At 42.4% G+C, this 13,744-nt stretch overlaps 1 protein-coding gene across 2 annotated transcripts in view; it reads right to left on the reverse strand.

The window, feature by feature from the left end:
- CAPZB (capping actin protein of muscle Z-line subunit beta) overlaps positions 1–11,935 on the reverse strand; it is a 106,536-nt gene extending 94,601 nt beyond the window's left edge. Inside the window, exon 1 of one of the 2 annotated variants that reach the window (XM_030537255.1) lies at positions 11,808–11,934. In XM_030537255.1, coding sequence (XP_030393115.1) covers positions 11,808–11,810 — 3 coding nt within the window. In that variant the 5' untranslated portion in view covers positions 11,811–11,934. Of the gene's footprint in view, positions 1–11,807 lie in introns of both variants that reach the window. The other variant, XM_030537254.1, reaches the window with a different exon arrangement.
- Positions 11,936–13,744: the final 1,809 nt, after the last annotated feature.

The following is a 13,744-nucleotide window of genomic DNA, read 5'->3' on the forward strand; positions in this document are numbered from 1 at the left end:
CCACGAATAAATGAAGACTTGGCACACAACTTCTGAAACATTGCTAACCCCTGTGCTAGATATGAATATCTCACTGGATTATATGTGCTATCATCATATGTGAAGTTATGAAGTTTGGCTATGTATGTGTTACTGAAACATGCTGGGAGGTTGAAAAACACACGAACAGCCTTTCAGGTACAAGAGTAAAAGGTCAAACAACGTTAATGTCTTATTGAGGAAATGCACACAAACACAAGGATTACCCCAGAACTGTGTACAACAGAAATCTCTCAAAGATAGCACTACACAGTGGGAACTGTTTGACCCAGGTCAAAGCAAAAAAGAGCTTTCCAACAAGGGAGAAGATATAAAAGGGAGAAAGGCCATCATAACAGTACCTCACTCTCCCAACACCACCATACCTGGAAACACCTGAGGAACAAAGACTAAACTGGGAGAAAGTGATGGTCCCAGGCTAAAGGGATTTCCCTGGGAAACCCAAGTTGCAAAGCAAAGGCAGTTTGTGCCTTAAGAACCTGCCAGCCTTTTTATCACTTAGGGTGAGAATTTGATAACATACTAGACAGGTAGGATATGCATTAAGATGAGTTTTGCATGTGTGTTTATTTACCAGGTAATCTGCTTGGATCTGTTTGCTATCATTTATAATCCATCTTTTTGCAGTTAAAAACTTATTTTATGTTTTAATCCAAACTAGTGTGCGCGTTTGACTAAGGTGTCTGGAGAAAACCTCAGCTTGGTTACCACAAGCATGCATGGTCCTCTTCACATTGAGGGAGAGGCAGACAAGGTGTTAAACCCATATACTGGCCAGATTTGATCGGGGCAGGAAAGTATTGCTCTGGGGTCCCAGGCTGGGAGGCTGATGGTTACCTAGCTGCAGTTAGATGCAGGCTCTCTGTCTGTGTGAATGCTGGTGAAAGTGCAAGCTTGGAGGGCTTTGCAGTTTGTCACAGCAATATAGTGTGAGAGGGAACTCAGGCTGGTGGGCCAGGGGGCTCAGTGGCAGCCCAGTTCCAGGTGACGCCCCACAGAGGAAAACCATCACAATCACCTCTCAGGGAGGTGGATTACCTAAGCCAACAGGAGAACCACTCCCATCAGCGTAAACAGCATCTACATTGAAGTGCTGTAGCATTTCAAATACAGACAATCCCTAACCCCTTTATGTCTCTCCCCCAGAATGAGAGTTCTGGTGCTGCCTCTGTATAGAATGGCTGACCGGCAAGAGCATTAGATCAAAGCCAAAAATATCTATCCTAAAACAGTTTAACTCCACTATTGCTGAAGATGTGCCACATACCGTGTGCAGATGCATAGGACTGATCTCATGCCATTATTGGGGCAAAGTAGTAGTTGTAAAGAGGTGTAACCTAGATCAGGGATTTTCAAACTTTCAGCATATACACTTTTTTGGGGGTGGGGGGGGAGTGTTATGAGATTGCTTTGTAACCTGGGAGTCATTACAGACAGCTCAATGAAAACCTCTGCAGCCAAAAAAGCAAACATGTTAAGGATGCATAAGGAATGGGATCAAGAATATGGAAAACTATAATGCCTTTATATAAAATCAACAGTGTAACCTCATGTGGAATACAGCATACAGCACTAGTCATTCCAATCTAAAAGGGAAATTGCAGCACTAAATGGGGCTCAGAATGGTCTGGAAAAACTCATATGAAGAGGTTAGGATAGTTTACTTTAGCAAGAACACTAACAAAACACAAATATGTAAGATGAATGGGGGGGGTGAGAGAACAGAAGCACCTGTTTTCCCTGTCTCATAACAAGGGGACAATGAGATTAAAACGTAGCAAGTTCAACACTGATAAGGACTCTCATGGGTAATTAGACTGTGGAACTCATTGCCACAGTAAGTCATTGGTAAGCTCATCTTCAAAATTCAGAGAGTCAGGACATTTATATGGATAACAAGAATGCCCAGAGTTATAAGAGCAAATGCTAACAAATTCTGGAAGGGATATTAAACAACCGTCTTGTTTCACGGCTTAAGCTAATCTTTAAGTATCAGTGCTCCAGTTAAGACCTTATGTCTTCTTGATGTGACAAAGAGTTCTGTGTAGCTCAAAAGCTTGTCTCCTTAACCAACAGAAGTTGCTCCAATGAAAAGTTACTTTTCCCACTTTGTCTCTCCGATTGTCTGGGACCAACATGGCTACATGAACACTGCAAACAAGGAGTGTGAATAACAGAGCTAATAAGAATGTTTTTCCCCTATTAGCTCTGGAAGGTATCTGCCAAATTAGAATTTGTGAAGCATTTGGACAAATAGCTCTAGTAGTACATTGTACTGAATTTCTCTTTTCTTCTCCTCCATTCTTAAAGTCTGCTCAAAAAGCATCATTAGATATCAGTTTACTGCCACTCATTGTAACAACTTAGAAAACCTGATGACATAGCTGACTACAAATACATAAAAACTTTGAAAATTAGAGTGGTGTCACAAAATCTTACCAGCCTTAACTTTATCAAAGCAATGGAAATGTAAGAACTGACCTGAGCAGTAATAGGGGAGTTTAATAAGTTGCAAAGGCATGGATTCCTCCCACTACTTCCTTCCATCTCCTGATAAAGGAAGTTAATCTCTCTCCAACTGCCTGGTTTTGACTTAGTAATTAAATATTTATCAGATTTATGACTTCTACAATACTTCTAATTATTGAAGTTTTTACCAAAAAATTCTGAGATGTTATAAAAGCCATTATTTTGTTTTACTGATTTTCATCTGAATTTTGGGAGTGCCTCTGGATCCCAGAGTTGAGTCCTGGGAGTTGTAAGAGATGGCAGCTCAGTAACAGTCATCTCTCCTTGCAGAATGGGGAGCTAATCTGGACTCTGGGGGTACCCATGGCCCCAGCCCTACACTCTGAAAGGAGATAGGGCAGCTTGACAAGCAACATGGCCCTGGTTACCAAACCACCATCTCTTCCAGAGTAGGCAATCAGCTCAGAAGTATTCAGCACAGGTGCTCATACTGTCTGTCAATATGAATGTGGGCATAGAATTAGCAGCTTTAAAAGGTAACTATCCATGCTATCAGCAATGGGAAAAAACACCAGTCACCAGTGAGCTATTTTCTTGCTAAAATGGGTTGAAAACGAAACACGCTATCCAGCTACCTTTCAGAACATAAGGGTTGGGGTTTTTTGGTAAGTTTACAAAACAAACAGGAGGCAAGAGTGATTTATTCCAACACTTACCTAGAAAACTGCAAAGTTAATTTTCTGAACTATTTTCACCCTTTTTTAATTTTTGTAATAAACTTTGAAGTTCCCACAAAATTTTAAAACAAAACAAAAACTGAAAACAAACAGCCTCATATTCCTAACCTTGAAGATACCTGTAAACATATTGATGGCTCTGAAAACATTAGCTAGTTTGGCCCAGCAATTGTAGGCAGAGTACAAGCTTCCTATCCCAAACTGTAAAAGCAAAACAGGTTCTTGTTCAAAAAACTCATTAACAGAATGGAACGGAACTGAGATGCACTTCTGGAAGGCCCAGCATTTATTCTGTAAAACCATTCATGAGTAAGGATATGTTACCATGGAGCTCTGGGCTGTCAGCCTGCCCCTCTCCCACGGGTGGAGAGAAGGGGGAGGGCTCCAGGCTGTCAGCCCGCCTCCTAAACAGGTCACAGGCTTTCGTGAATTTTTGTTTATTGCCTGCAACCTGTCTTTTACTAAAAATAACCATGACAAAAATCTTAACCTTACTCACGAAGTATTTTTCAGATTTTTTTTTTTTGTGCATAATTTCATCTTTTGGCAAGTTTAACTAGGAGGGATTGCCTCTCTCATTTAACAGATTCTCCATTAATTTTCAAACAGCTACTTGATATACAATTGATCTCGGTAGTGCCTTAGTTTAACTACAGGACTTGACCTAGAAGAACTGCCCTTAACTACATGGGTTTTGAACAGTTATCCTGCAAGATATTTTGGTAAGTATTCAGTCACTTGTGTGAAAGTTGGTCACTTGCTAGCATTACAAACAAAGATTAGAAGAAGTGTACCCTGTGCATTTAATAACACTTCACCATCCACCCTGTTTAGTCCATTTCCTGTTTTGGGGGTCTTTCACACAGCAGCAAAGGAGAGCAACTTCTACATAATGTGATTGTAAAACCAAAAGAATTGTCTAAGTGCTTTATGTGCACATGAATTCCCCTAAGTACTTTTCACAAATTTCAAGCTGATTATGTTTTAAGATGATGTGTCTCTGGCTATGTTTTCTGACTTGAGGGGGCTATCTTGATGTAAGACACACTATTCTGGGGTTTTAGGCAATTTAATCTTACTGCAACAGTACAGGGTATTGATCCTAAAGCTTAAGTGTATGAAAAAGAAAGTATATGCTTTTTCTTCTCTCAATGCAAGAGATCGAAAACTTGTAAGTTCACACTTGCATACAATTCTGCAACTCAGTTCCTGTGCAACTCAGTTTGCAAGAAGTTTGAATACAAGGCATGTGCCTAAATACTGAGTGATAGCACTCTGAGAAGACATGAGATCTTTTAGAGTATGTCTACACCACAACTAAAATCCCAAGGCTGGCCCATGCCAGCTAACTCAGGCTTGCAGGGCATAAGGCTGTTTAACTGCAGCATAGGCTTCCAGGCTCAGGCTGCAACCCAAGCTCTGGGACCCTCCAAACTCAGAGAGTCTTAAAGCCCAAGCTCAAACCTGAGCCCAAAAGTATACATTGCAACCTGCAGCCCAAGCCAGCTGCCATAGGCCAGCCACGAGAGTCTAACTGTAAGGTAGACATACCCAGAGAGAGCCTACTACTTTACACCTGCTTGGAGCTTCTCATTAAAATCCTTCAGTTTTAGGCCTTGTTATTTGATACTAATGAACCACAAGAAAGAGCTTTCATTGCTACAGAAGTCTGTGCTAAGCGATCTGACAGAATAGGGTCAATCTGCTGCTTTTACAAGAAATAGAATGGCAATGATTTCATCTGCATTTCATATTTGGAACCTGTTTTCCATTGCAGGCTGTAGGAACAAAGGTCAACTTGGGTTTGCCATTCAAAGAGAAGAAACTAAAAACAAGCTGTGAGACTATTTCCCACTAACCTGCTGTTTTAGAGGACTTTAGCTGAAGCACTGTTATGCTTGCATGACTTCAGTTATGACCTTCTATAGAGGTATCCAAAGACACAAACGCTAGAAAGAACTGGACAAAACTGAAGGCTAAACTAGAAACAATACCTTGAGTAATATTCTTGTTCAACTGCCAAGTTTAAATCTGAAGAGCTTTTAGTGCTCCACAGAATCCTTTATTTCTAAGAAAAACCTACCCTTTATCTAGGTGGGGGGGGGTTGTTTTGTTTTTTTAAGAAGTTACTTCTGGAGGCTGCTGGCTCTTCTTACCACACTGATAGACCTCAATATTGTACATCTAAACCCACCCCCCACCCCCAAATCAGTTGAATAATCTGACTGGCAACCAAGTTTCTAGACTACCAACCTAACCTTCTTTGCAACTCATAATGAGCAATTGCTTCATCTAGCTTTTCACAGACTGACATACCATGAGTTGCATGCCACAAAGAAGTGGAAGAATAAAATTTAGAATAAGCCCTGACTCCACTGTTAGGAGAAAAACCAGCAGCTGTTTTAGTTTCACCTCTGCCTAAGTGGTACTAGACAGAGGTCTTCCAGGGAGGTACATCAACTCATCTAGCTATCTGTACATCGAACTACAGAAAAAGCACTAGTGAAGTCGGTACAAACTAAAATGTCACACAACTTGTTTATACTGCCCTATATACACTGAAATGTAAGTACAATATTTATATTCCAATTGATTTTATAATTATATGGTGAAAATAATAAAATAGGCAATTTTTCAGTAGTAATATGCTATTACACTTTTGTATTTTTACATCTGGTTTTGTAAGCAAGTAGTTTTTAAGTGAGGTGAATCTTGGTGGTATGCAAGACTACTGTACTCCTTTCAGGAGTCAGATTTGTCTGGAAACGTTGAGAGCCAGTGGTCTAGATAATATTTTTACTGCCTGTGCCACATAAACACAGCAAGAGGAGTAGCAGCAAACTGCAGCCACCAGTCATCTGCAGTAACGACAGGTCACTTTTAACTCTAGTATGCACCAATACAAAAATAACTGGGGAAGGCAGTAGAAGGATATCAGTTTCAAACTGAGTACCTCTGTCAGCTGAAAAGACAGCCAAGTACTAGCTAAACAAACAAGATCATATCCTTTGGTGGGGGGGGGGGGGGAAGAGGAATGTAATAGTGGGCTCTGGATTACTAAGGGTACATTTCCACTGCGGAGTTAACCTCGGCTCTTACTCGGATGTTGCCCCAACCCCTTTTTGTCATCATACAAAAGCCTTTCACTTAAATGGTGCTTTCAACCAGGACTAGCAAGCACAGCAGGTGTAGTTTGCTTTCACATAGGCTAGTCACTAGTCCACTTTGCAGCGAAGACACACACACACAACCCCTCCAGAGGTCTGAGTTGGAAAGGCCCTTGCTGAAATAGTGTTGCCCATGTAGCATCTTCTGCTTGGATGAGTGGAGTCAAAGACCTTTTTCTTTTGGTGGTGCACATGAATGGTGTAATGGTGCTGTAATGTCCCAACCTGTTCAAAAAGGAATGGTAGCAGGCACCTCACTCCCCTCCACAAGTCAAAATAATAAGTGGAGATATACCAATCTCCTAGAACTAGAAGGGACCTCGAAAGGTCATCAAGTCCAGCCCCCTGCCTTCACTAGCAGGACCAATTTTTGCTCCAGATCCCTAAGTGGCCCCTTCAAGGATTGAACTCACAATCCTGGGTTTAGCAGGCCAATGCTCAAACCACTGAGCTATCTCTCCCTACAAGTCCAGAAGTGAGATCATGTGCGTGGCACGTGCCACTACTAGTTCAAGTTGGAGCCAGATCCACTGTTGGCTAGAGCCACAGAAAAAGGGTATGGCCACAGTAACCCTTATATGGTGATGAGCCTGATTCTCAAATGAATTTTTGTTCTGGCCACAATTTGGACAGTCAAAAATATTACACTAGTGACAGTCTAGTCACAGTTATTTGGAAGCATCATGTAAATACAATAAATCTTTTCAATGTATAGAATATTTACTATTAATAATTATTTTTAAAAGTTTGTTGTAACAAAATTTCATATGCCCCCACAAAAGTCACGGTACCGTACTTCACTGGACTAGGGCCCCAGATTGCCTTAGCTGAGCAGGGAGCTGTGCCAGGCCCAGAGCCTCTATAAATCTAAGGGAAGGCTTTAAAAATACTTACATCAAGAACTGGAATGCCTCCACTCTGACACATTTCAATGAAGTAGCAACCCAGAGTCTACAACTGAGAATTAACACAATATCCAAATTACCAGAAGCAGCACTATCTATTACCAGTTATATTTCACGTGCCACAGTTACCATCATTAAAAGAGAACCCAACCATAGTTCAGACTTCATCATACCTTTGGAAGTTCACTAGTATGGATTCTTCATTTTTAGATACTAGAGGGGATTCAGTTTAATGATGTTCAAGAGAATTTCCAGACAGCCAACTCTGAGGTGGAGTTAAGCTTGAGAAGTCTGTCTAGATGACTGGGGCAGAGGTTAGGTTGTTTGGGTATATTAACTGCATTTATGTGTTTTCAAACATTTAGGTGCTTAAAATTCTAAATTTTTAACATTTATTTTTATAAAGTATGCAACATTTTTATAATTGTGCACATTCAAACTTCAACACAACTAAGTTTTTTGCCTGGAAACATTTGTACTCTCTGGACCCTATGTACAATGAAGAAATACTGGGTTTTTCCACTGCCCAGTATCCTTAGCAGAGGGACATGGGAAAAGGAAGCTGCTGTTTCACTCCTAGTTACTCCTCACCACACTACCCGACAAGGTTAAGCTCCCCTCTTGAGTCTTCACATCACATTCTTCCTCCAGTTCTCCTCTCTTTCAACACAGAAGATTTCTAATAAACTTGCTTGTGTACTCTCTAGCTCCAGTCAATGAGGAGTCCTAAATCTCTCTCCCATCAGGATGCTCCTTCATTTAAAACTTACCTAGTCCTGCTGCCTGGAAAGGTGCAAGTATAATATGATATTTGGGTGTGCAAGTTGAGCATATGCACACAACAAAACCATGGGGAAGTGACAGGCAAGTTTTGATTAAGTTGCATATACACATCTTTAATTCTATTGCTCCAAATTCTCTGAAAGAGATGTATATCTATCTTTTTTTAAGCACTCCAATTTGAATAAGTATAGAAGTGAAAACAGAGCTGAGCACAGAAGTTTGAAGCCCACCTTAACCATGAGGTCAAAACAAACGCCTTTCATAACTCCACAAGATATTTGCCTAAACATCTCAAAATTAATGCTGTAAAAATACTCCACAGTGGTAGATGTCCAGTCAAAGTGCTAATTCTCTAGCAAGTGAGAGTTCTAAAGAACCATCAAATCCCACTCGCATCACTTTAAAATTAAATTTGTATGATCTGATCATCATATGCAACTATGGTAGAGAAATTCAGGACCCCATGGAACCTAATTCAAGGGAGAATAGGGGGTTATTTTTGTTTTACGGTTTATGTACATAGACCAGCACTAGAGTAAAAGGAGACTATAGTTGCAGATGCTTAGACCATATTCAGAAGCAAGCATCTGTCAAACCTGAATTGGACTGGTATGTTGCATGCTCAAACCTTGTAACGGATCCAGAAGCCACTACAGTAGTTCTGTGTCCTCACAGCTCTCATCAGCTGTTCATTGCAGAGCAAAGCAGACTGACAGAAAACATGGGTGACAAAAGTACAAGTAGAAATTGAATAGGACAGCAACATCTCCCTCCTCCAAAAGGAGGCACTTCTCTGTGCAAGTACAGTACTAAATGCTCTAAAAATAGAGCCTAAACTTATTACATTGTATATTTACTTTTACAGCTGGATGCTGTATAGTGTAATGCCATAGTACGTCTATACCAAATATGAGGAAGTTACGCCTGAATTACCCTAGTTTAGAGAATGAATATTCTACAGATCAGTACAGCAGAACAAGCTAAACAAGAAGGCATTCCTTAAGAGGACATAATGTCATTGGAATCATTTAGACATAGTATTTGCCATACATTTACTTGGGTTGTTAACACTAAAAGTTGATTTTCAAACTGAATGTCTCAATCTGATCAAAGGCAAATTTTCAACATGTTTAAGATAACAGTTAATTTACACACTTCATTTGACTACGAAGATCTCGTGCTTTCCAAATCATAAGTCAATATTTCCCAAAGGATGGGGTACAAAGGACTAACCAGTGGGCATGGAAGACATAGCCTACAAGAGTGGGCCTTCAACCTTACATGAGGAGGTTGATAGAGGGGATCACTTGGTTTCATTTACTTATGGGGTTGGAGATTGTTTCCCAAACATTTGAAAGTCAATGTCTTAGGTGGTTTAATTTTCTTTTCTCACTTAACACTGGTTTGCTAGCAGCTCCACAAACCAAGACTTACTTATTTGTCAAGCACCAATGTGCCCGCACAACAGCCCTTTCCCTTAAAAATCTTAAGCCACTTAGAATAGCACACCAAGAACATGTACCCTGGTATCAGCATTATACCTATGCATCATTGGCCATGCTTTTTAGCTACCTCACAAATTATAATAGATGAAGTACAGGCAATGATTCACTAGACAATTTAAATTGATGATATTTACTTAATTGGGAGGAGGGGGTTACTCAGATTTTTTGTTTACTCTTCTTTACATTAGGTATAGATAACAAAAAAACAGGATGTTTGTGAGCACAATCAGAATAATTTATCAAGTACCTTGCACGTGCTACCATTGGAATTTACGTAGTCTGGCAAGTAAGCTTTTAATTATGCAAGTCATGACAGGATTCCGTCCACTGAGGACTGACAATGTGGTCTCAGTCTTGGTTGGGGCCTCTAAAAACTACTCTAATACACAAAATAAATGTTTAAATTTTACAGCAGGTACAGGGTCCTTATCAACTGCTTTGGAGAAAAATAAAGGATTGTGCCTTAAAGTTCTTGAAAGCATCAATGAATGTTTCAGATACTGATGCTGCATCGAAGTAGTCCCCAAAACAAAAGTATTATTCTACAACATTTAGGATAGCACATCAAGAGTGTCTTCTCAACCAGTCTTCATACAGCTATATTAATTCTCTTTACACCTTCAACTGTAAGATTCAAACTATTCTACCACCACTTTGGAGCCTCAGTCTTACAATCTGCTGAATGCAGGGACATCCCTCAGACATAAGCTGCATTGCTTTAAGCGGGGCGTTACACAGAAATGAGACTGTCCAGGCAAATCTGACTACTGCATCAGAAGCTTGGTCACTGTTGCCAGTCTTGTGCTTGTTTATATCTGAAGTAGCAAATGGAAATCTATGAAGAGTAAAAATTGTTGTCTGTTTTAATCACAAAAATTGGGATATTGAAGAAACAGGTTATTCCATTCACTAAACAGTCCTCAGATCTCCTTATACAAGACTGGACAAACCAATGTATCCCTGTAAAAAATAAAACTCTCAGTCATGATATGGTCTTGCAAGTGAGATGACTTCTCCTGTATTTGGCACATTCTTAGTGCTTAAGAAACAACGAGTTTTATAAGTAGCAGTAACAATTTAGCCAGCCACCTTTGTTAAGGGTTGCTACTATATAATCACAATAGCTAATTTTAAAAAACTTACAGCTGCATAGTTACATTTGTTCTTCACTAAAAAGACACAAACCATACTTCCATTTAAAAACACAGGATTAGAGTACTAGTCTTGAAAAGCGGTAAAGGACTTTACAGTATACATTCGAGAATGTGATAACAAATGGACAGTGAGTTGTAAAACAAGCTAAGAAACACATGCCCTGTTGACATCTGAAATCTTTGCATTCAGAAATTAAGCTTTGCGGTAGTTCACAACAGCTGTAAAGTGCTCCAGTAGCTCATTCCTCTGTTACAAACATCAACAAGACTCTCATTCTCACCATTGTAGCTGACATCACCCTTCTAACTTCCTGGAGTTCAGGTCAAGGGTTTACAGATACCACATACCACCAACCACCAGGAGTGAACAGCCCCCAGTCCATCATCTGTCACGCACCATTCAGCTCATGGAGCCTTTCCTTCCTCCTCCAAGCCTCTCCCCTTGCAGCACTATGCAGCCCTCAAAGCACCTGCTAACGCATCTTTCCCTCACCACCAAATCACACTAGCAAAACACCCCTCCCCTCCCCTCCGCACTCTCCAGACCTGAAAGCTTACCTCCCTGCTTCCACCCTCCTCCCCTTGGAGCCATCCTGCCTCCCTCTACATCATGCAGGCCCTGGAGCCACCTGTTCTCAGACCCTCCCCCCAAGTCACCATCCAACCCCGTCACAACCCTTCCCACGCTACTCTCCAGCCACGAAATCCGCCCTCACTTCCCACGCCGCAGCACCTGCTGCCAAGAACTTGCTCGGAGCCCAGGGAACCCACGCCCGCTCCACCCGGGAGCAGGAAGCGCAACGGGCCCAGGCCGCCGGGGAGAAAGAAGGAGCCCCAGCTGCACGGGGAAAGATGTGAATGGAGCGAGGGGACCGGGCAGCAAGGGACCATGCGACGAACAGGGGAGGGACACGCCCCCGGGGGCCGGGAGACAGAGCCGACCGAGGGGCGACAGCCACCGAGTCCCCAGGGGAAGGGAGCTGGGTCCCAGGGTAAGTGTGGGGGCACGGCCCCGCTCCGGAAGCCCTCAGCGCCGAGCCCCTCTTACCATGATGGCTCCGCTGGGCTGGGCTCGAGGAACGGCGGCGGCGGCTCCCGGTCCCGTCCGGTTTCTCTCTGAGCCAGGCCGCGGCCCTGCCACTTCCGCCGTGCCCGTTGCCTAGGAGTGCACATCCGGGTCACTACCGTTCGGCCCCGCCCATCGCCGCCTCCTAACCAATCAGAAGGCGGTTCTCTAGGTATCGCCAAGTATGGAGCGCAGCACGCGTCCTGCGGGGGAAAGGGAGGAGCTAGGAGTGGGAGAGACCATTCTCTTCTTTGGGGGGAAAGAAGAGCTCAACCAAGAGACAATGAGGGGGAAGGGAGAGGCAAACCCGAGGGATGGCGGGGCGAAAGAACATCCCGGGGGGGTGAGATGGGGCGAGGGGAACAAACGTGGAGGAGAGAGATCCGGGAGGGGGCAGCAGGGAGCAACCAACGGCAGGGAGAGTGGGGGAGCCAGAAGGGAGGAGAGTGACCAATCAGGGCAGGAGGAGGAGAGGCCAATGGGGAAGGAAGAGACCCAACCCAAAGGCAAAGGCGTGTGTGGGCAGAACTGGGCTGGTGGAAAGGTGCGGGGAGTTTCACTGTGTAAATGTTATTCCTTGGGCTTCGGACTTAATCCTGTTCCTTTGAGATAAGCGGGCGGCCAGTCATCTCTCTCGCAGCTGCCGTTTGAGGCTGTCTGCAGGCTCAGACAGGTGTCACTGCGTGTGTTTAAACTTGGGGTCAGGTTTGGAAGGCTTTTCACAAGGTGTAGATACAAGCTGGAAAAAAACGTTAAAACAATGTTGCAAAGTCAAGCCCTCAAAACTTAGGAAATGTGAGAATAAAAGGTTGCTCATGCAGTTGGGATTTAGTCCCTTTGTGTGATACCATCTTGAATTACGTTATTACATACTGGTTTTCCACAGGACCTCTGGCTCAGTCAATGCATGGGAGGGACGGTGGTTATTGAGTAAGCAGATATTCAATATTTTGTTTTAGTCTTATTGTTTGATGTATGGCCCTAGGCTTTATTTAGGTAACGCTATTCAAAACCTGCCCTGAAAACAGAAATATTAATTTCCACGTGGGCTTTTTTGTGGGGCTTATCCCCATATATCTGAGCACTTCACAAACATTAATGAATTTACTTCCACAATACCTCTGTGAAGCAAAGGAGTGGTGTTATTTCCATGTTACAGATGGAGAACCGAGCTATATTAAGGTCAGAAGTGTCTACTATTTTTAGATGCCCAGTTTGAGGTGCTTAAGTCCTGATTTTTCAGAATACTGAGTATTATAAATAAGTTCTTATGTTCAAAGTACAGCTTCCATTGACTTCAGTTGTAGCTGTGAGTGCTCAGCACTTCTGCAACTCAAACCCCAGTTCAACTCTACAGCAAATATAACTTCACTGAAGTCAGGAGAGTAACACCAAGGGAGAATCTGGCTCATTGCTCTATAGCCTTTTTGGAACAAGTGTTTGGCCTGTGTTTCACAAGAGTTGGAGTGCCAGGTTCCTGAGGACCCTCTGTTAGTGCTTTTTGGCATCTGAATTGCAGACTTGGCCCTAGCATAAACCAAAAACCCTTTTGTCGCTCCATTTACTTTTCTCAGCCTGGAGGTGCTTGCTGTGGAAACTGGAAATGCTGACGAGGAGTCACAAAATGCTTCCTCGTCTGATGTAATGTCATTGGAGCTGGTATGAAATTCTCTGATATGTTGTGTGAGTGCAACGCTTGTATTAAGATTATAACAGAAACTCTGCATTCGTTGGGGAATTGCTTCAAATTTTCCATGGATATAATATCTTGCCTATATACCCTTCTGGCTGGAGATGACAAGGGAACAGCTCTGATTTGACTCTACTCGGTTAACACCATTGTCCATTGCTTTAACCTAAATGTCATTAAATAGATATGTTACGGTATTTTTCCAAAAGGAAAGAGCTCTGCCATTGTT

Source organism: Gopherus evgoodei, chromosome 18 (genome assembly GCF_007399415.2).
Source record: "Gopherus evgoodei ecotype Sinaloan lineage chromosome 18, rGopEvg1_v1.p, whole genome shotgun sequence".
Lineage (NCBI taxonomy): Eukaryota > Metazoa > Chordata > Testudines > Testudinidae > Gopherus > Gopherus evgoodei.